The following is a 22,448-nucleotide window of genomic DNA, read 5'->3' as shown; positions in this document are numbered from 1 at the left end:
TAGTTTCCCTGAGCAGCCTTGCACTGAGATCTCCTAGTGCTGAAGTGTGTGTGTGCTTGGGCAGCTTTGAGCAAGGAACCATCTTCCTGTCAGGTGAGCAGCACTGAACACAACGTGCAGGACTGAAACCTCAGCTAGGTGGAGTGGAAAAGCTGTGTAAGACATCCTTAAATGTAAGGACACCCTTGCATCTATTTTGAAGGGATTAAAGTGTATTCCACACAAACGCCTTCTGTTCATGGCTGCAATTCCTGACCATTCACCTTCCTGTCATTTCCTCCATTCCTGAGCCTTATTCCTTGACTCAGTCAGAAGGGCATATCTTGACTCTGTTCAGGCAGGGGCAGAGGAGGAGCAAGAGCTGCTTCCTTGACCAAAAGCAAGTTTCAGGCTGCTGAATGGCACTGGCTCTGTGTATTGCATCCCTGTTGCTCCATGAGCCCTTCTCACATTTTGTTGCCATGGATAACCCTCCAAAGCCAGCTAGCTCCTTCCATCTTCTGTTAAATTCTGGACAGTGCAGAAACTCAGCGCACTCCACTGGGAACATCTGTCCAAACTACAGAGAGAAAACTCATTTTAATAAGCACCTTTACATATATGTGGGTAACTATGGTAATAGAATTCTTGCAAAGCAACAATGCGACTTCATAGGAATAAGTTTAAAATTGCTGCCCAGAGTGCAGTGTAACAGGGTGATTATGTGCCTCCAGGACTGCTGAGTGAGGGGGAGATTCACACTATTCCCAGCTGCTGAGCACCGTGGTGTTTGTAGGTTCTTATCTTTTCCTTGATCTCCTGTTTAGGACCAGCTATGTGAACTGTTCTCTTCACCAGCTGGGTGTTATGGGGCTGCCATTAGAGGCTGGTGCTGTTCCCAGGACAAAGAGTGGTGGCCCCCTGCCATCCCCACGGGCTGCCTCTGCCTCCAGCCACCCAGCTGTGACGGCTGCTGCCTGCCAGAGGAATGCTGGCACCGGGGCTCTCTTGAATCAGCTCCAGAAACTTAACAGTTAACTCCTGTCTTGCTTATAGAGAAATATATTTTAAATTCTTATCCCAATATCTTCTTCTTCAACTTTTTCTCCTCAATTTCCCTCTGTATTTACTTTGTGTTATTAGATGATGAAATCCGGCTAATGGGCACCCTAATTATTGCAGCATCCAAATGACAGGCTTCAGGCAAAATGATAATTACTTATTCAAAAGTATTCATAAAATTAACATATTCTGAATAAATTCAGGCTTAATTTAACAGGCCACTGCACTTATTACAAGCATTTAGCACATGCAATTGTTCAAACTTAGTAGAAAGCAACTTAGGCTTTCAAAAAATATCCGGGTCAGAAGTAGGTGTAACCGTAATTTGCCCTAACAAGAGCAAATGTCAAACAGTTTAGGGAGCTATACAGCAATTTGTTCAAATGCTTGTAAGTTAAAAAGCCTACAAAGAAGCTCTTCTCAGGCTTTTAATTATGGCCAAGTATCCAAACCCTTTCTTAAATCTTGTTTCTCAGCCAAAATCAAGAAGGAAAAAAGTTGTAGAAAAAGTTATAAATTCCCTTTCTCTCCTCCTCCCTGTCTTGGAACAGACACAGGGCTTTATGCTGAGATCCTTCTATGGTTCCAAGTATTATATTTGAGATTTATTAGACTTTGATATACAATGCAGAGTGTTCCCCACTGACATACTAACCTACTAAGTACTGGCTCTGGTGAGAGGGGAAAGAGCTATTTGTGTTCACATGAAAAATTTTGTGTGCCACAGTATCAACCCCCATGGCAAAATCAAAAGGCTTTGGGAAGATATGGATTGATTCATTTCATAGCACCATTCACCCTACCTGCAGGAGTGTCCAGTGCTCCTTCTGTCACTCAAACTGTGTCACCTGAACATGTCTCATTGTATTTCAGCCTGGCTTCTCAAGACTGGAGGAGGTCTTTCAGCCATGCCATCTCTCTATCTTTCAGTCAGAGAGAAGTGAATAACTTTTGAACAAAATGGGTCACTTTCCAATAAACTGAAAGAAAAGCAAGCAAGCACTGTGTTCATCATTAGCTAGGGCTACTAGAGCTGTGTGAAAATCAGGTCCTGTGGCATGATGGCTATTTCACACACAGACAAACACACACTACACCTCTCTTGCCTCCTCCTTCCCTTTCTTGAAAACACAGTTTTGTGCCCTTACCACTTGGGACCCTGACTATGAGGTCAGGAGAAACATTGCAAGGTTTCCCCCATCCCAAGTCCTGGAGTACATGCTTAGATATTTTTCCAGCAGGATGAAACATTGGCAGCAAGCCAGTGGATTAACTAATTCTCCTATTACTTAAACAATGGCAAGGAAGAAAGCTCTATCCCTGAAAAAGATCCTTTTACAGCACTCTGACCATTCCCATAGCTGCCCTGTGACCTGTAGGGAAGATTTCTTTTGTTGCTGCAACAAAATCAACAACAGCAACATTTCTGTATAACCTGTACTGGAAATGTATAACCTGTAATGGAAAACATTACAGATCCTTGCTGTTTATTCTTCCTGTTCATCAGATAGTATTGATATCCAGTTCATTAAAAGAATTATGGAGTAAATCACACTTGAAAGTACAGGATACCAGTCAGGTCCAGATGCTTCCAATTTACTTCACTAAAATACTTCTGATTAAAACACATTACTAGTGACGTTTCTTAAAAGGAACTTGGACTTCAAGCTCCGTAATAACTGCAATATGTTCCCAGTCTCTAGCCTTGCCACATGCCTAACCTCAGTGTTAAAAACTCCTGCAAAAAGAGTTATTAGGTGCTTACTTCAGAGACAGGCTTTCTCACTGCAGTCATTGCTGATGTCCTGGCACACCCTACGGAGGATCATACAATTAATATCATTATTTAGATGTTCCAGACTCACTACACATCATTATGGCATAGTGTCAGTTCTACACAAACTTCCACATATGGAACAATTTAAAAATCTCCCAGCTACAGCAAGAGAAATGGAAAGCAATAGCTTCAGCAATCATCAGCATCTTAAAAGCAGCAGAATCTCAGCACTGACATGGACTATATATTAGTGCTCAAAAGATCTTTCTGAGTAACTTTCATATGTAAAAGTTCCCAGAAGTCTCAGGGAAGAGTCTTAGGCACTAAATTCTGGAGGAGAGAGGACCTTTACACTGACCCACTACAGCTATTCCTATCTGCATTTCTGTAAGAACACTACAACTCCAATTGCACCTTTATCTCCCAGCACCAGCAGCTACTTAGACACAAGCTTCAGCACCTTGAAAACTTTCTGTGAACTCATCAGACTTATGATGAAATCAGTCCTCCAGCTCCACATGAACATCCTTGAAGATGAACGTTGAGATACTTATCTGCAGGGCTTTTAAGAAATCTGTAGTTCAGACAGTCACCTAGGCTGTCACATCCTTTCTGCTTGAGAAACTGAACTGCCTCTCCTCATGAGCCACTGGTTTTTGCAGGAGAGAGCAGTATCTGGCAGAAGACTGTGGTATTGTCTGCTGCAGAAACCATTTCAAGCCTCACCATCTTCTTTTCTGGCTGCAGTATGTGACCATACAGCAAATTCTAATGGCAAATCTTACTCAAGCTTGTAAAAGAGTTCAGCTGCCTTGTTGCTCTTTGTTCTGAGAACATGGCCAAAGAACTGTGTGCCTGCCACAAATCACATCGGCAGAGCATCAGATTGTCCCACTTCTGACATGGCAGCGCTCAGAGAGCATGTATTTTAAAAATATTCAAAGAGTCTGAATTCTGTAGCCATGTGGGATTTGGGGCTTCCTGTTAGCAGAAATGTTCTCTTTGCACTCAGTGTGCAAGAAGCAATCACTTGAGCTAAAGCAGCACCAGGTCCTCAGAGCATAGAGCACGCAGTGGGACAGCTCCAATGCACACAAGAAGAGCTGGGGAGACAGATATCTGTGAACTGAACTATTCAATGCAGTGTCACATTCCTGCTAAGAATTTTTTTCGTATTTTGAGTCCCCCACTGTGGATTATTTTGATTCCAACTTCACTGTCTGATCTGTTTACTGGTTAGGATGTTTATTTTTCCTGAAGAAAAACAATAAATGTTTTATGAAACCAGCTTAAGAATAAAGTATAGAAAATGAAAGGAAAATCCTAAAATGAACTCTTCTTGCCTTAGGGCAGAGAACGTGGCCACTGGATCCTAGTGTTCCACTCATGTGGGCTAGAATTGTTGTTGTGAGATGTTCCCCATGTGCCACGTTGTTGCAGATACCCCCAGAACCCTTTCTTTGTCTCTCTGTAGCAGTTGCTTATCAGCATGGCCTGGGCAGTGCTCAGTCCCAAGCCTGCAGGGACAGGGGCTGGCAGTCTCTTGCCCAGTCACAGCCACCCCAGTTGTGATGCCCTCAGGCTTTGTCCCTGGTCTCCTGCTGTCCTTCCAAAAAAAAGGTACAGCTCCCCTGAAGATCCTGCTTTGTGCAGATGTCTTGGATACAGAGGATATCTAAAACAGCTGTAGAAAGTTATGTTTAGGCATAATACTGAGTACTCCCTTGTACTGTATCCATTCAAGGACTGTTCAGACAATGGCAAGACAAAGCCTTTAAACTGCAAGGAGGAAGACTTTTCACCTTCTTAGCTGGCTGTATTCTGCTGCCTTTGTGTGGAGAAATGCTCTCAAACATAAACAGCAGTATGTAATATTCACAAGGAAAGTTCCCTCATGCATTCATTTCTACAATCAGAAGCCATCAGCATCATCCTGCAGAGCTCAGGAGTTTGGCTTGTAGGGCACAGGGATGTGCAAGACAGCAGATGGGGGGCTGGTGCTTATGCATCCAGTGGTCAATCAGCAGCCATCCAGATGGAGGTGGGCCATGTTTGTCACCAGTCAGTGCTTAGAACCACAGAAGGTTTCCAGCCCAAGTGACACAAGTGCTGCTTAGAACACAGAAGCATGAGGGGAAGCTTCTGCTTGCCCACTGATACATGTAACTGTGAGCCAGGCTCTGTCCCTGCTTGAGCAACTGAACTGAGCCACAGACAGTGTCACTTTGACTGGAATCTGTAAGACAATATCTGTGAAATCCCTGGGGCCTTTTTCAGACATCTACATGCTATCAACTAATCAGCAAACCACTTATGTAACCCTTAGGTGCTCCATTGTCCTTTGGTTTTATAGACACCTTTGCCTACAAAAGTCCCTCCCTCCTGTGTGCAGAGAGCAGCCATCTGAAGCTTTCAGTTCTGCTAAGCAGCCATTCAACACTCAGACATCATGAAACTTAATTTCTGTGGATGCAACACGATACAGTAACTCTACTCTGCTTCCATCACCTCATCTAGGCGTGTGTGTGTGCATGTGAATTCATTACTTTTTACAAAAAAATTGGATAACACTGTCTCTGTTGGCTGCCATGGCATTATTCAACATCCATGTTCCCAAAGGAGCTTAATCTCAGCAATGAAAAAAAAAAAAAGCAGGAGACAACTGCAAGGCTTTTGGCCAATAAATTCACTCCAAATCCTTTACTGCCTAGATTTGAAGGCTTTTAAATCCAAGAGGACTCACAAAATGCAATTTGGCCTTTGCACTTTCAATAATGAGCCATAAAACTAACACCCTGGACCAATTCTAGTCTCTGTTCATAGGAATTTACCCATGCACTAGTAAGTTTATTATAACTTCATAAAAGTCAATCAAGTGGTAAAGCTTCCACACTGAAATTATTAAAGAAAGGAACTTCTGTCATGCCAGACTGCAAATGAAGCTTAGGAGAGCAGCTTCAAGCCTGTAAGAAGAAAATTCCAAAGTTATTCAGGGTTGCTCACATCTCCAGACCCTGTTTTTAATCATAACTCCTACAAGCTTGTTACATAGCTCATGCTTTACTACTTGAATAGTAGTTGCCAACTGGATGGAAACCTGCCTTGGGATTTTCCAGTTTTTGGGAAACTTTGGGAAAGTTTTCTGAAGGACATTTGCTTGAGCAGCACAACAGCTTAGCTTGAGCCTTCCTAGAAATGAAACATAGAAATCACTGCTTCTATTAAATGCACTCACTGGCTTTAGACAGTTTGGGGCCCATGCCAATACCTTGCTGAACCCTCACAAACTGTGCACTAGGGCTGTTTTAGACACAGGTGGAAAAGGTAATTGCTAAGAGTGGCATTTTTTCTTGGAATGGCAAAACAGCCCTGCTACTCACTGGCTTTGTCTCTACTACTCGCCTCTTCAGCTTGTACCATCCTCTACATCCACCACACAACTTTTTGGTGGTGGAGGCAAAGCCTTTGTGGTGTTGGTGGGCTCCTGGTGCTCTGGGATATGACTTGTGCCAACATGTCCTGCAACACAGTGTTATTGACTGCTCAGCCTTGATGTGGCAAGACAGTCTTGTCTGCATCCCTGAGCAGCTTTGAGCGAGCTCAAAGCCTGGCACTTTTTTGTGGAGTCCCTTTGGCACAGCTGATTGTACAAGCAGATCCAGATACTCCTGAAGTGGAACTTGTTTATAACAAAACACCAACTATTTTAATTTGAATCTTAAAAGATGATAGAAAATAAAGATAGATCCCTGTCTTGCTCCCTCTTGGTTTTGTTCTTACAGGGGGGTAGCGTAAGAACGAAAACAAGAGGGAGGAAGACAGGGATCTGTCTTTATTTTCTATCTTCTTCCAAACCTCAATGAACTAATTTCAGCCCCTGCCTCAGTGTTGGCCAGCATGCACTCTATTTAATTGATACCAATAGAACCAAGGTCTCAGAAACAGGATTTGGCTTAAGGTTAGAGTGTGGAAGAAAAGAAACCTCCTTTCAGATTGCTCCTTTCAGCTGCAATATGGTATCTTGAGTGCTGATGGCAGAGAAAGCAAGCATGACCTGTCAGAGCAGAGGAGACAGAAAACATTGTATGTTTCTCTCCTCTTGTGCTTCTGTAGGCCACATTGCAATAAACAGAACAGCTGGCTGATTTCTTCATGGCAGTTCAGCAATCCTATCAAAGGGGGTTTCTCTGCATGGCTACGTGAGGGATGAAGAGACAGAGTAATTTTTCATGAATGTCCCAAGATGAGTAAGTTTTGGTCCTATTTTCCTGTTGTGAGTAGTGAGCAGAATCCAGTGAACAGGGCATATATTCTGCTAACATTGAACTCTTAAAAATCTTATATTACTGTGTGACGTGGAGCAGAAAAATTACTCTTGCAAAGATAAAAGCTGGTCAGATAATATTGGATATTGTAGTGAAATAAGCAGTGCTCCTAGTCTCAGTTTCCAGACACTTCCAAGGCTGAAGAACTGAAGATTATCTGGTTCATTAGTGGAATGTCTGCTCAGCTTGAATCTAATACTTGATAGTGCTGCAGCCAGAACTCTGAGCCAGAATAAATACATTAAATGTGGTGGGTTTTTAATTCTTGAACTATGGCCCTGGTTTGTGAAACACTTAGTTGCTCAAAGAATTAAAGGTTGAATCACCAGAAGTGAGAGTTGTAACATGGAGGGGGAATGAAGCCATTGGAAATTCTCTTTGTCACAGGTGAGAAGGTAGGAGAGAAGCAGCATTCCTCAGCTTTATATTTTTATGACCAAAACAAGTAAAGTCTGTCAGATTCTTCTGGCTCTCTGATCAGGCCTGAGGTGCTTGGGTGTGATGACAATGAGTATTAGTCATGATCACAGTGTTATTTGTCCTGTAGCAGGAAAGGGGAAAGATCTCACCTTGTCTTGTCTGGTTCAGCTTAACCCCAGTCCCAGCAATCACAGCATACATGAATTATTCCTGAACAGGGAGGAAGAGAGGACAAGAGAGAGAGAGGGGGAAGAAGGAGAGAAGACAGAAAGAAGGAAAGAAGCAGAGCTCTGGGTTCAAGAGAACAGCCTGCAGCTCTTTGAAAGGCCTTGCCATCCACTTGCTCTCCATCCCTTGGTGTTGCCCTAGGAGGTGTTCCCTGAGAGCACAGGACCTGCCAACAGCAAGGAAACTCCACACTGACTTCAGCAGAGGGTAAAAAGTGCTTCAGTCCTAACCAAAGCACTGCTGGGTTTTCAATTAAAAACATCCCCAAACCGCTGTGAGTTATGCCCAATACGTTTAATAACCGAGGAAACCATAGCAAGTGACAACTACAAAATACAAAGCAGACATGAAAATTGATGGCATAAAAGTGGAGAGGAATAGTGTCTGAAATGAAAACTGAAAGCAAAATACACTTAACAGAGGATCTGGGTTCAGATCTAGCACACATGGTCACATACAACACTGCCTTAGTAACAGCACACACAGATACTCGTTGCACTGGGGGTTTTCACAGTTCTCCACTTCATCCCAGATGACAAGTAAATTGATGCTTTTATTCTCTTACATAAATTCTTGTGCACACAACATCATCAGCACCAAAGGTCTGGAAAAGAAATAAAAATCAATCAAAAGAGATAGAACCAGCAAATATTTAACACCATTTCAAAGTGTTATTTTTACTAAAGTAACTAGTTCCACAGCAGAAATACTTTTTCTTATGTCTTTTGACAGATGAGAGTAAAGAAAGAAATCATTTTGAAAGAGGAATGCAATGTAAATGACCTGTTTTTCAAGGCAGGGTGGATTTTGTCAGAATGATAAATGATGCATAAATTCTCTTTTTCTGTAGTTTCTTGGCATGAATTGATAAATAAACATGAGAAAATAAAGTGAATTTGGAATGTACTGTTGTTATATTTAGAAACAGTTGCGGCACTTTGAACTAGAAATGCTGAGGGTGGAATTCAGATGGCACGTTCCAAAGGTATTCTTTGATATTTGCAGATATAAATCCAAGCAGGCAAATGAAGTCAGTGGAGGAAAGATGAAGAGCAGGAGAATGTACACCTGTAAACAGAGTGCTGCTGCAAGCAGCTGACAGCTCCTCCTGGGATACCAGAGCCCCTCTTCCAGGCTGGAGTGCCTGGAATGACAATCTTCCTTCAGGACACTGTGCCCTTAACCAATGAGTTTGTTAGCCATGAGAAGGGTCTGGAATGCCCTACAGATTATCAGAACATGTAGGCAGGACAGTGATTGTGGGGCTGTCTGAGAAAGCCACCTGAATCCCAAAGTGTTTGTATGCAATTTCAGGTCTGGCAGGCTAAACTTTGAGCAATGAAGCAAGAAGGAGACAATAGGGGCAAGAGTGAGGAAATAGAGACTGCAAAAAACTTCTTCACATTCAGCTATGCAGACAGAAGGTTTTGAGCTCAGCACTAACAAGGTCTCAGTTGGGATGTCTGGCTGTGGCCACTGCCAAGGTCTCACTGAAAAGCATGCATTAAGAACTACCCCAGTGCATTATGAAAATTCAGCTGGGCTATTTGTCTTAATGCTTTCTACACCTGTTTTGGCCAATAATTTGAAAAGACTTGGCTTTAAAACTGACTCTGGCTTATACTTTGTTCACTTTGTTGGGGACACAAGTCTGTTAGTATTTTGGAGATACAGACTTTGTTTTTATGCATATTAATATCATATCAGTGCTTAATATATATTTTTAGATTTTACATTAATACATCTGAAAATGAACATTAAAAGATGTGGGTAGTTCTCTAATGTTCACAGCACCAGCTGCAAATACCCTTATTATGGCTTCCTTCAACATTTCCAAATTATCCACAAAGGCAAAATTATTTCAGCAGGAGTTTTGCCAGAGAGAGGAAGTAAGAGTCAAGACCATCCAGGGCTCAAGGTTTTCCGTGGAGACTGTAAGATCCCTGCAACAGTGATTGTCTTTCACACTCAGGCACTGCTAAGCAGAGGGAGCCTTGGGTGCCCTGCTGCTACTTCAACACAAATCATAAACAGTAGTAAAACAATTCCTGTGTAGTGTTCTTCCAGAGCTGGCACAGCCCCAGTGTGAGAGCTGGAGCTGCACAGCCATGCAGCCACGTCGTGAGGTGGGGATGGATGTCACATCAGTCAATTTAATGAGAAAGGCTGCAGCCAAAACTCATCTAACCTCCCTGACAAATTTATGTCTGCTCTTCCAGGCAAGTTAAGAGAGAAACTCCTTCCCCTAAAGCTAAGCAACAGCAGTTATTCTCAGAACAGCTCAGCAGTTCTATTGAGAAGGAACACTGCAGGGAAGAGTAGATGGAAATAGATGTGATTCATACTGCAAGGGAGCCACCGTAGATCTGAGCTTCTGAAATTGCAGTGCCCAGTTCTAAGATTGTGCTCCTGGGCAGAGCTTGCTCCTAAGACATCAGTGTAGTCTGACTGGCAGCTTCCTTGGAAGATTTACAGGATGGAGTGTGGAAACAAAGACTAAAACTTGTGGAGGAAGAAAAAAGACATAAGACTTTGTGGAAAAGCTCAGTAGTATGGGTGAGTAGCAGCAGCACAGAGAGTCACAGCTCAGCGTGTTTGTGACACAGGACACAGGCTCCTCACTTTGTGCTTCCAGCATCCAGCTCCAGCTAGACTTCTGGACTTCTGAAAATTTCAGGCAAAGGACTACATTCAAATTAGTGTGGACAAAAATGAAGTGCAGAAAATATGGGCATTTTCAGGGAATCCAAATTTTAAAAAATCGGTTGCTACACACAAGGACTCCACAACCCACCATTCTCAGAGTCTGTAAAACCACTATAAATTAACACAATAATGTCTTTGAATATGGACTGCAAAGAGATAGAAATAAGGCAAAGCACAGTTACAACATCACTGTGCACTTCTCAAACGACCAAGACATCCTTTCCTTGAAGACCCAGCTTAGGTTATGTGGCCTCTGACCTGTTTCAGGGATAAACTGCATTTTTTAGCACTTGGATTTCATACTTTATACACATTTAGATGATTAACAACGTAATTGAAGCACATAAAGGGCTTTATTATCACAGTAATGTACAGGTTTCAATGTGGACTTTCACAAAAGGTGTTTTCCTATCTTATCATGACTCACTATCATTTGTTCATAAAACTCCACTCAGTGTTACTAAATCAAGCAAGGAGGAATATGTTCAAACTTGCTGCATTCTTTTTCTTGTGGTAACTCACAGAAATGTCTAATGTACAGCTGGGCCCAAGGTCAGGGGAGGATCCAAATCCAAAGGGTGCTATTCCTCCGTTCTTCACAGTTAAATCCTTGTATTCAATGGTAGGATAAAGCAGTTTAGTGTCTATGGTTTTAATTCTAGACTCAAAAGAAGTGATAGTTCCTGTCCCAATAGGCAGACTTTAAAGATTTCCATGACCCAAAGCAGTAGAGCTTCCAAATATAAAGAGAATGAGCAATCCTGGCTATTTGGTATTGTAGTTTCATCAGAGCAACTGAAAAAAGTGCAATGCTACCAAAATGTAATTCAGCTGTAACAGGAAGATGCAGGATTTTCAAACACCACCTTCTCATCAGCTTGGAAAGGTCCCACTTATCTCATAAAATGCTACAAGGCAAGGCTTCTATCTAAATCTAAAATAGGATTTTAAATGTGCAATGACTGCAAATTACAGAATTGTTTTCTTCACTTAGCTTGTCATAATCTGTAGCTAAGAGTCCAAAAGCACACTGCAAACAAAGCCCTGTGCAGGGGATAATCCAATAAATTGACCTCTCTCAGTTCACTCAAAATCTGATGACCACTGACATCATGAGAGATTAAAAGAGAATTACAGGGCAGTAATATATTTCTGTAGGAGCAAATCTCCTTTTTGAAGGCCTTCTTTATAAATATTTGCTGAGGACGCTTTGTGGTAAGTGGAGCACACAGTATAAGGAAGAGTGTCTTTGAAACAATCACCTGGGAAAGATCACTTCTGTCAGTGTATGCAAAAATCCCTTTATCTGCTCATGACTGGTCAAAATGCAGAGGCAACTTACAAAAGGAAGACAGAATCCATCAGCAAACTGATGGAGAAAAGAACGTATTACTTAAATGAGTCCTCAGAAAAGGCTTTGTCCATGTGCACACTTCCATGTTATCTAAAATAAAGATATAAATCTTCACAACAAAGGCATGTTGCCTATTTCCATTCTCCTCCTGACTCCCACAAAATTTTAAGAAAGAGGTTGATCCTTACAAGGCCATAGTCACTGAATGTGCGGCCCCCACTTTCAAACTTGTCTATTAATAGCAAATCACCCAATTCAAAACCTCCTGTTCCTCAGGATATCAATTGATAGCACCATGCAAAATTAGGCAATTTCTCAAGGGGCCTAAATGTCAATATTTGTGTTTGAGCACTGCTATATTATACCTCAAATGAATGACACAGATCTGAGACAATGGCATCTCCCAGGTGTAGCTGAAAGCCAGGGCACAGAGAACATCTAAGCTACAAGTGATATTACAAAAGGATGCATTCAGGATCGGGTGCAGCCAAAATGCAAAGGGCTTTGGCTTCTTTTTTTGTTTGGGATGTGATCCAGACAGGGCTGTAGTAATGAGCAGGGGCTGTAGATCCCTAAGCCCCCTTGTAAATCTGCTCATGGCAAAGAGTAAATTAAAGCATTAGGCCCATGCAACACACATGCACGCATTATTACAGGTTTCTGAACTTCTGTCAAGGCTGCTCTAATGGGAACAGCAGCAACCCCCTCATTCTGAGCTTGATATGACTAGACCCTTCTTTTGAGAATTGATTTTATTTAAGATCACTCTCCAAAAGTTATGGAAAAGTTAAACACTTAAGTAGTTTAACATAGTTTGATACAAGGCTTAGGCACATCACACATTTCACCATTCCGCTGCAAAATCTCTTTCCAAATCTGCATTGACCCTTCTCACATACTATTAAATTTCAGAAGGCAGCAAAATAATTTTAAAAATGTTTGCTCGCTCATCTAGGCTCCACAGTTCACTAGTTTTAATCAACGATGGCAGGATTTTCCTGAGGAGGGAATGTAGAATAGAAACCATGCTTGAACCCCCACCAATGTTCTGATCTTTGACCCTTGCTACAATTGATTCTGAGAACCCCTGTGTGATAGGTGAACTGTGTAAAATGTGCTCAGAGGCTGTTTTTAAAGCCCCTCTTCAGTAATCATCCACTTTAGAACGTTTGTGTGTTACAAATTAAACTTAAATCGATAGAGGCACGAGCAGCTGTGAAAGCAGCAATGCACCTAAGGTTTGAATATAAATGTATCTCATTTGAATAGCTGATATTTGTAAGCAGTATCCTTCAACTTTGCAAAGAGCAGATCTTTTGTTCTGCTGACTTACATAAGTGATTGATAGCTCATTAATGTCTCTGACAAAAACACACAGCCACAACAAAAACATTGTGAGTACAATAAAGGGAAGAAAAGGCACTTCATTCCAGGCCATAATTTTCAAACAAATAAAAGAAATATATATTTTTTGTGTTATATTCCGATCTTGATTGCTCAAATGCTAATCCAAGTATAGTTTATGAATGTAGAGTTGTAAATACAGATATCCTGATTCTGTGTATGCATTACAATCCCAAAGTACAATACAATATAAAGATGCAGTCAAGATATATAAATGTGGACTTGGGTGGGGAACTACCCTTTCCACCCTCCCTTGCTTGCACATTCCATGTAATTTTTATCTACATTGTTCAGTAATTTTAAAAGTGCAGAGCTGAAATCCCAGCAAGTGCATCAGATGAGATTTGAATAAACAGCTCTGATAAAAGATGTTGCAGTGTTCTAGTTTTAGATCAATCTTCTAGTTTTCAGACCATCTTTTTATAATGCAGAACTTGATCCTCCCCTTCCTTGGCTGAAAGAATTTTTTTTCTAACAGGACTTCAGGCCTACATCTGTCATTGTATGAGCCCAATACTATTTATCTACTAATATGAGCCATTTTATTCTCCATGCTGCAAGGAGCTAAGGAGAACTGAAGGCAACTGAAGGCAAAGAAAACCTTTGCTAACTAAATAGTGTGTTCTCAGCATCTGTGTACCAGAGGAGATGATGTGACTTGCAAGACCATCATTTTACTCCAAGGAAATATCTTTGAAGAACAAGGAATTCTTCTGCCAGGATGCAAGAAAGATTGATAATTATAGAGTAATATGGTTTCTATTTTAGCTCTGTGGTAGTCATGGCAATTAAACACTGATTTTTTTATTATATGGGCTAATAAATGCATTTTATTTAATAATGCTGTGTTGGAGAGAAAAATATAGTCTTACACTAGGAAAATACCATAATCAAATAGATCCCCTAAGCAATGCAGCATTTTAGATCAAAATTATGTGGCAAAGATCCAACATTTATGGAGCCAATACTAACACAGTAAAACTAATTTCTTACCCCCTGCCTGTCACCCCCAGCCTTTCTTCAATTCATGCTTAAGTCTAACACAGCTTACATTCTTTCTTGAAACTTCTTTCAAACTGGGTAAGACTTTCCTTGATTTCTTCTGCAACTGCATCTAATAGAGAATAAGGAGTCTCAAGACTTCTTGAAAGAATTTTTTGGATAGAGAAACAGAAGCAGAGCCTTACTGAAGCACATCAGAGAGAGCAAATGAACAGATAACATTTCTTACGTAAGCAGGGAGATTTGAGAAGTGTGAAGATGAGAATTGTTAAATATTTGAAGCAATATGGACAGCAGAAGTGAATGAGAATTAATTTCAGGTCCTAAAGATCCCTAAGAAAGCTCTGAGGGTGGGAGAAGAAAGAAATCAATTTAAGTTTCATCTGTAACACACAAACATTTTAAAGTGGTTGATGACTGATGAAGGGTTTTAAAAGAACAAGAATACAGAGATCTCTTCTTCTCATTGCAATCTTGGTTTTGAAGAAGTAAGATATAAGTGGGGGTTTGCAGACTCAGATCCAAGGAAATTTGCCAAGCATGAAATAAAATAATCTAATGTTGAATCTTTGTTCACTGGAGTGATGAAAAACCCAAACATAGTGGATGGGCACGAGATCAATAGAGTCTCCTCACTAAGGGCTCTTATTCTTACCTTGTTCCCTTTTATAGCTGCTGAAAACACCTCAGCCAATCCCTTCAAATAGTTTACCTTCTAAAGCCCAATTCTCTGAAGGAATGTTCTGGGGCTTTAAAATGAGGGACCACAGACAAGAAAATGTAGCTTCTCCTCTTCTGTCTCTCTCCAACCAGTAGAACCTTTTGTTGCTTCCCTGAAGGTTTAATTTTCAACTTTTTTTTTTTCCTTTTTTTTTCTTTCTTTTTTTTTTTTTTTTTTTTCCCAGAAGGGCCATTTCAGCTTCTGCAAAGGACCAGAGGTCTCACACCACCATTACTCCCAGAAACACCTCATTACTGAGTTTTCAGCTGTCAGATCTTGAACGTCAACCCACATATTTAAAAGATCTGTGCATTCAGTCCCATCAAATGCCATGAGGGCTTGAAAATGCTTGTCCTGAGGATGAATTATTGTCATAATACTTTATAAAGCAAAAGAGGTCTCTATGCTCAAAGAGGTAGGAGAATGAAACTGTGTATCATATTGAATAGTGAAAGTGAAGAGAGAATGATCTGGATCACTTGGAAACAAATACCAAATTTTCATAATGGCCACAGTAAAATCACACATTACAACCAATGAATGTAATTCCAGCTCGCCTGAGATGGGAAGGGGATCAGTCTGGGGAAATGGAAACCAGAAAAGAGTTAACAAAGCCCTTGCAAATAAATCAGGACCATTTTAGATAGGAGTAAGGAGAGGAAATCACTGTAACATCAGGTGCTAGATTCTAGCAGAACAGTACATGCCATTTGGGTTTTCTTAGTTTAGGAGGGAAATGTGTAAATTGGACAGGCTTAAAAAGCACTCAAATAATGATTCAATGAAAGCTTTCTTTACATTGAAGGACTCAAGGTCTTCCAGTGGTTTAGCTTCACAACCACAAAGTTCTTCTGAGAGGTGGCTTGATCAGTGGTGTTAAGAGAAGTATTTGCAATTACAAATTCTAGGCATATTATTTAGGTTCTTTTATACACAATATGCAATGACTGGAAGTTGAATCTACACATACAAAGATTAAAAGAAATATGTATATTCTAATGGTAAGGAAATTAACCAGGAAACCAACATATTGAAAGTTCTGAGTTCCTATAAAAGGAAATATTTTTATAAGAAGCAAGTTGTTCTAATTTATATCCTAATTGGAAAAATAATTAATTCACAAAAGTTCAACAGACTGTATTTAACAAGAAAAAAGGTTAGATGGCTTTAAACCTTTGAATCCCTCTAGTTTCTTATCCAGGTTCATTATTCCTCCCCAGCAGGGTAAGTTCACATTGCTGCTAGCAGGAGGCAATTGTATTATGAGCGGCTTTCTTGCTTTGCTCGGAGCAGTGCACCTTATTTAACAGCTGCCTCTTCAGCTTGTTGCTTAAATAATAAACTACAGAAATGTATTGTTAGAAAGCTGGAAAAGTTCTAGGAATAACTTTTAGTTAGAGAATATATTTTGTCCATTCTGCATTTCATCTAAAGATGCAAAGAAGAGATCAAAGTACTTTGCCTCCTAAAGTTTTGTGATAAAATAAAGCATTCCAGTGGTTGAGTCAGAAGAAATTATGCAGCACTGGAGTATTCATTCATTAGAAACCAGTGTGATTTCACTAACAGCACACGTCCTCATGTGGGTGAACAGTTCCAAGATGTCTGGAATAATATTAACACCTTAGAAGCTTTGTGTTTATGCTTGGTTAGGTTTGGGTCCTGTTTTTGTTTCAGATACAATCTTAAAAACAGAACTCCATCTGCTTTAGAGAAACACTTGGAAGGCTGTTTGTTTTTTAAAGTGCAGAGTTTTAGTTAGTGTGATAGTTAGAAATAAAACCTCCCTGCTTTGATGTTTTCTTACCCACCACTCCAGGAGCCTGTCTTCCATGTCCAAACTGATGAGGCATAACAGTCTAATCAACTATTTATCCAGAATTCACTAGTTAGAACATGTGCAATAAAATGATTCTGAACTCGAGCTGAACTGTGCTACTGGGTCTTTACTCAGATGTGGATACTGGTAAATTAATCTGGAGTGACTGCTGAGGAAAGGTGCAGCAAAGAGGACTTGAACAGAAGTTAGAGTATTAATTAAATTAACAAATCTGATTAAACAAACCGTGTGTGACTGAGGTGGGCACGGCCAGGCGGTTGCAGAGGTGCTGCTCTGAATGCCCACGGTCACCCGGCTGCCAGATGGAAGCTTACACACCACTGGGGGGATATTGGCTGACAGCAAATGTGCAAATCTCTATTTCTAAGAAACCCATGAAAGTAATTCTCAATCTGACTCAGATCAGGGAAGTGGGGAAGATGGCAGAGATATGGGAGGAAATGACATATTTTTCATGAACAGGAGGGATTAGAGCATACTAACAACATCCATATCTTTCCTGCTCTATGCCATGTGACCATAGATAAGAAGAAGTATTATGCACATGCCTATAAAAGAAGATTCTCCAGAAATGAGGTCAAATGCCTTGATCTCACTTTCACCAGAGAAAATCTGCAATAAATCAAGCAAATTCTTTGATGATGTTGTGAATTTACAGAGCAGAAGTGGCCAACTTGTGATTATTCTACCAGTACTAGTATGGTGAAAGTTTTAACAATCAAATGCAAGTCAGAACATGCATATATATCCATTTGCTTAAAAAAAAATAAAAAAGAAAGGGGAAAAAAAGCAATGTATTAATTGTAAGGTAGAGGATTATAACAATGGTAGTCTTCCAGATGGATTTAAGTAAGGAAAAATAATAACTCATACTATATGGTAACAAAAAAACCTGATAATATGGTGCACATATTGAGGGAGTTCAAGGTTCTTACCAAAATCAGTTCATCATTAGCTAATTCTCTAGTCCAGTATGTTTTGGGACCTTCTCCCTCAGTAAGAGTTTGTTTGCAGTAGATCTTGTTTTCATTCTCCCAAGTGGCCAAACTCTGCAGGCAAGAAAACCATTAGGAAATACATTAATTATATTCCCCAGCAGCATGAGACAGAAACAACAATGAGCAGTAGTGAGAATAATTGCTCCACTAAAGGAGCAACACATAGATAGTCAAAGGCAGAGGAAAAAAAGTAATCAGTGGAAAGTGGTGAAATAAAAATTAAGGTGTGATGGGGCATTTTGGAAAGAGGAATATATTAGTAACAAAGTAATTGCAAATGTGTCTTTTCAGTGTGAAGACACTCAGTTTCCATCAAATGCTTGATGTTGGAAAGTGTAATTTAGGAGCATGCAAATGCAGCGTCTACATTCCCAATCATCTTTGTAAAAATGATTTGATCTGACATGTTATTTATCACTACAGAGTCCCCTAAGAGTAAAAGCATAAACAATTGTATATATCGAGTTGTAGTCATAAATAATGCAGTATTTGTCACTTACAATCTTTCCTGCTCTATGGCACTGTGCCAAGTTAACTGTGTATTAAACATATTGAGCTAACAAACTAGAATAAATCACAGCTAAATTTTAAAAAATGTCAGAATTCAAGTGTTTGTGACATTACTTTTTTAAGGTTGTGAGTCTGAGGATTGAAATACCCTTGGGCATTTTTCAAAGCATTTGAATAACAACTCTGAAACCACTGAAAAATAAAAGACCCCAAAATGACATGATTTTGTTAAACTTTCACAAACAGGCAAGCCCTGACTGTTGCTTTTCACTTGAGCACTGAACTCCACAGTGCAATGGAACAGCTGTGCAGAAGGATGCCCTGTAATAAATGTTCAAGTAATCACTTTATAACTACACAGGGGAGACATTTATTAGTCTGTGATTATATACATGTACATATACACGTGTGCGTATCTATGCCTAAATTCAAGTTAACACTTCCCAGGCTTTCCAAGGGAAAAACCCTTTACTTTGATTAAAAATTAGCTGTTTACTTTTAAAATATTTTTCAAAACAATAGATTTTATAAACCAACAAGCCATCTCAAATGGCACTTATAGAAGCTGTGCCTTGAAGTACAACCATATATGATGCCGTCTTTGTCTGCACAAACAATGGATCAAGTTAGTTGGCAGTACAGAACCCTCCACCCCATAAAGTATATCAAAATCTATCACCAGTCAGCAGTTTTGCCAGATACTGCAAACTACATTCTGGAGTATTATTTTATTATCTGTCAGTTTCTGCTCTGTGGCCACATCTTGGTTATATACACCCAGCAGTACAACTTGTTCCTGAGAGTGGACTATAAATAATTTCACAACACATGGAAAAAATTTACTTCTTCACAAAACCCATTTCTTTCAGGTTTTTCCAACTTTCATAGCTTACAGCCTCATTATTTTTTTCCATCTTCAGCAATAAATCCTCCTCTAGAAAGCAGGTCACATTTATTGTGTATGCATTATGTATGAAGACACTTTTGTCGAACAAGATAAATTAACAAAGTCTGCAACATTTCCTGGACAAACTGTTAAATATATGATAGCTCATCCTAGAGAGCAAGTGGATGTTCTAAATATTCACTGATTCCCAGAATCTGCTTCTTGTTTCATAAGTTTATGTTGACACAATTCCACTGAAGACAGTAAGCTCTGAATTTTTAGTGATAAAGACGGTCTCAAAAGCTGACCCAAGAATTAGGAGAGATCATGTTTTGGAAAGTAGATTATTTTACCAACACTGGATACTTTTGAAACTGGATCCTCATTTGAGACTACCTTCTGATAATCTTTATTTGTACTTCTTTTATAAGAGTTTTATGTACACTTATACATACTCCTTTATAATTATGAGAGTAAACTCTCTGAAGAAAGCATAACTAACCCATGCCTTCAATAATGGTTTTCAAAGGGCAGCTATGACCACAGCCCAGCTCCCCAAATCTCAGATCCCACATATCTACACCAGCAAGAACCTGGTGTCAGATGCTGCCGACTTAAATCCCCCTCCACAGCCACAGAAGTGGTTACAGAGGTAGAGGAGCAGGGTCTCACACACAGAATCAAGCCCAAAACACTCCAGGGAATGTGTCTAATGCACTTCTGCCCAAGAAGATGGTGTGACTGTGTCTGGTGTAACACTGAAAGGCCTGTCTTACACTGTTAAAGAGTTATCTATCAGTAAACTGGACATATGCACGTGGCAAGAGTGTGAAAGAGAATTTCAACCTCAATCAACCAAGGACCAACTCTCAAGTGGTCCTGCTTGAGAACTCATCTGATTCAATCGAAGACAAAAGCTATGTCAGATTTGTGCACTAAATCCTGACTCTTGAGGTCTCTCTTGCTCCACCATTTCCCATGTTTGTGTCAGGGACAGAAGCTGGGGAGAGCTTTCACTGCAGCTCAGGTCTTCAGGGGAGAGGAAAGCAAAAAGAGAACTAAACCCTGACAAGCTGGAAACCAGATACCTGAATTCTGCTTTCGGGACCTTTCATGTCCTGTTGTCTTGAGATTTCAGTTTTATCCCAAAAGAGGGACAAGGGAAGTGGTGACCATCAAGAACCCCCAAGAGTGCTTCAAGAAGAGGGTGGAGGGCAGCAATGCCACTGTCCGGGGACACGAGCGGCAGATGTGTTTGTCCCATCTAAAAAGAACCTGGTAACACACACCCCCCCCCACACACATGCACATGCCCCAGCTCTCCTCCTACCCTGCACTTCCGTCCATCCACCGTCTCCTCCTCAAAGCTCTCCCCGATTTTGAAGTTGATCTCAGTGGTGCGGACAGTAGTGGAAGTTTTGATGTAGAACTGGTCCCCGTCCTGGCGGATCTCCACATGGGGTTTGGAGGCGGCTGCCACCGCCACTTTCCTGAGCATGGCATTGACACCTGGACGAAGCGGGGAGGAAACAGCTTGAAGTCGCCAGCGGTGCCCTGGACGGACCTCGCCCAGCATCATACAGATCAGGGAGCGGGGCGAGCGGCCGGGGCACCGCGCGTAGCCCCCGGCACAGCTGCGGCGCTGGGCAGCGGCGGCGCTCGGGCAGGCTCCGCACGGCCGGCGGCACACGCGGGCTCTCGCTGCGATCCCCGCGGCAGAACGCCGGGCCAGCGGCAGCCCAGCTCCTCGGGCAGGACCGCCGGCGAGGCGGGGACCGCTCCGTGCCTCGACCGCCCCTTCCCGGGCAGGGCTCTGAGCCATGCCCCGCACCGGCGGGAGACTCTCCTGCCCGCGGCCGACGCGCGGAGCTCTCCCGGAGACACCGGGCACCGGAGCGCGGCCGCAGCTGCCGCCCCGTGTCCCCTCCCGCGGGACACGGCCCGCTGCCCGGCTCCCCCGCCACTCACCCAGCGCCTTGAGCAGCTCGTCGAAATTCTCGCTGCTCTTCATCTTCCAAGTGCCGGCGAAGTTGGGCATGGCGGGTCGGGCGCTGCGGAGGGCGGCGGGGACGCGGCGCTGCTGCTCGCTCTCCGGCTCAGGCACCTTGTGAGTGGGGCGGACCGCGGCGGCAGCGGCAGGGAGAGCCGGGCACACCCACCCGGCCCCCCACCCCTTCCCTCGGGCCAGCATCACACCGCCAGAGAGCCGGCCCCCTCCCAGTCATGGCCATCCATCCATCCATCCATCCATCCATCCATCCATCCATCCATCCATCCTTCCTTGCCCTCTCCATCCATCACCGTTTGCCGCCTGCCTTGCAGGCTCCACAGCTGCCCCTCCTAGGGCTGCCCAAGAACGAGAGCCCGATTGCCACTTGTGCGACAAATGAGGTGGACAGTGAGGACCTGATGAAAAGCCCCAGAAGCAGGCAGGGAAGGCCGAGGGCTATCCAGCCAGGCGCCGGTCTCTCCAGGCTCACCTGGGCTGAGCCCAGCACGGCAGGGTCGAGGCACAGCGCCCATCACACCTCACCGAGCCCTGCACGCACGGCCCTTCCCGCTGCCAGCCTGCCCCCTGCACTGCTCACTGCGACAGCCAGCGGGTCCGAGGGGTGGCAGGGAGCAGAACACGTTCCAGGACAGGGAACTGCTGTAAGGAAGCTGTCACTGCCCCGAGCCGAGCCTTCCCTTCGAGAAGGGTGAAGGACAAAGAGATACACAGCACCTAAAGCACTTCCCCACTTCCTTAAATCAGCACCAGTGTGCTGAAGATTAGAGTGCTGTTCTGAGCCTTTCCATGACCATTTCCATTGTCTTCCCTTTGAATCCCTCAGTTTCAGGTCAAAGATGCTACATTAAAGTTCCTTATCGCAGCTGATTTATCCACATGATAAAATGGAACAGAATTTGACAGGTTAAGGCATATGGAGTTTTTCTGCTGCTATTGTGCATAAGGAAATAGTCAAAACATTCAGAGGCCTGTGATTTCCCACACAGAACAGAGCCAGATGTATTTTAATTATAGGAAAACCTTTGCTGAACAAACTTCACGGTACATTCACAATCATTCTTCACTTGTTAGATTCTGTAAAATGAACACACGAAGGTTACTTGAATTATGTATAAAATGTGTTTGCTCCTGGAAAATGAATAGTTCTGGGAGTTACTTTAGTATGTTAGGCAGGATTCTATATATGCTGAAATTTGCTCTCATTTTTTATTCCAGGAAGAATTTC

At 42.0% G+C, this 22,448-nt stretch overlaps 1 protein-coding gene across 1 annotated transcript; it reads right to left on the bottom strand.

The window, feature by feature from the left end:
* Positions 1–8,070: 8,070 nt before the first annotated feature.
* CRABP1 (cellular retinoic acid binding protein 1) lies at positions 8,071–21,348 on the bottom strand. The gene is made up of 4 exons (XM_071440998.1): positions 21,181–21,348; positions 20,543–20,721; positions 17,754–17,867; positions 8,071–8,395 (listed from the first exon to the last, which is right to left on the bottom strand). Exons 1-4 carry the CDS (start codon positions 21,248–21,250, stop codon positions 8,345–8,347), a joined length of 414 nt encoding a protein of 137 aa, XP_071297099.1. The 5' UTR covers positions 21,251–21,348; the 3' UTR covers positions 8,071–8,344.
* Between the last annotated feature and the right edge of the window lie 1,100 nt (positions 21,349–22,448).

Source organism: Agelaius tricolor, unplaced genomic scaffold, assembly GCF_023055355.1.
Source record: "Agelaius tricolor isolate 1412-34295 unplaced genomic scaffold, bAgeTri1.0.p SCAF_16, whole genome shotgun sequence".
NCBI lineage: Eukaryota > Metazoa > Chordata > Aves > Passeriformes > Icteridae > Agelaius > Agelaius tricolor.
This window is presented reverse-complemented; position numbering and strand designations above follow the sequence as displayed.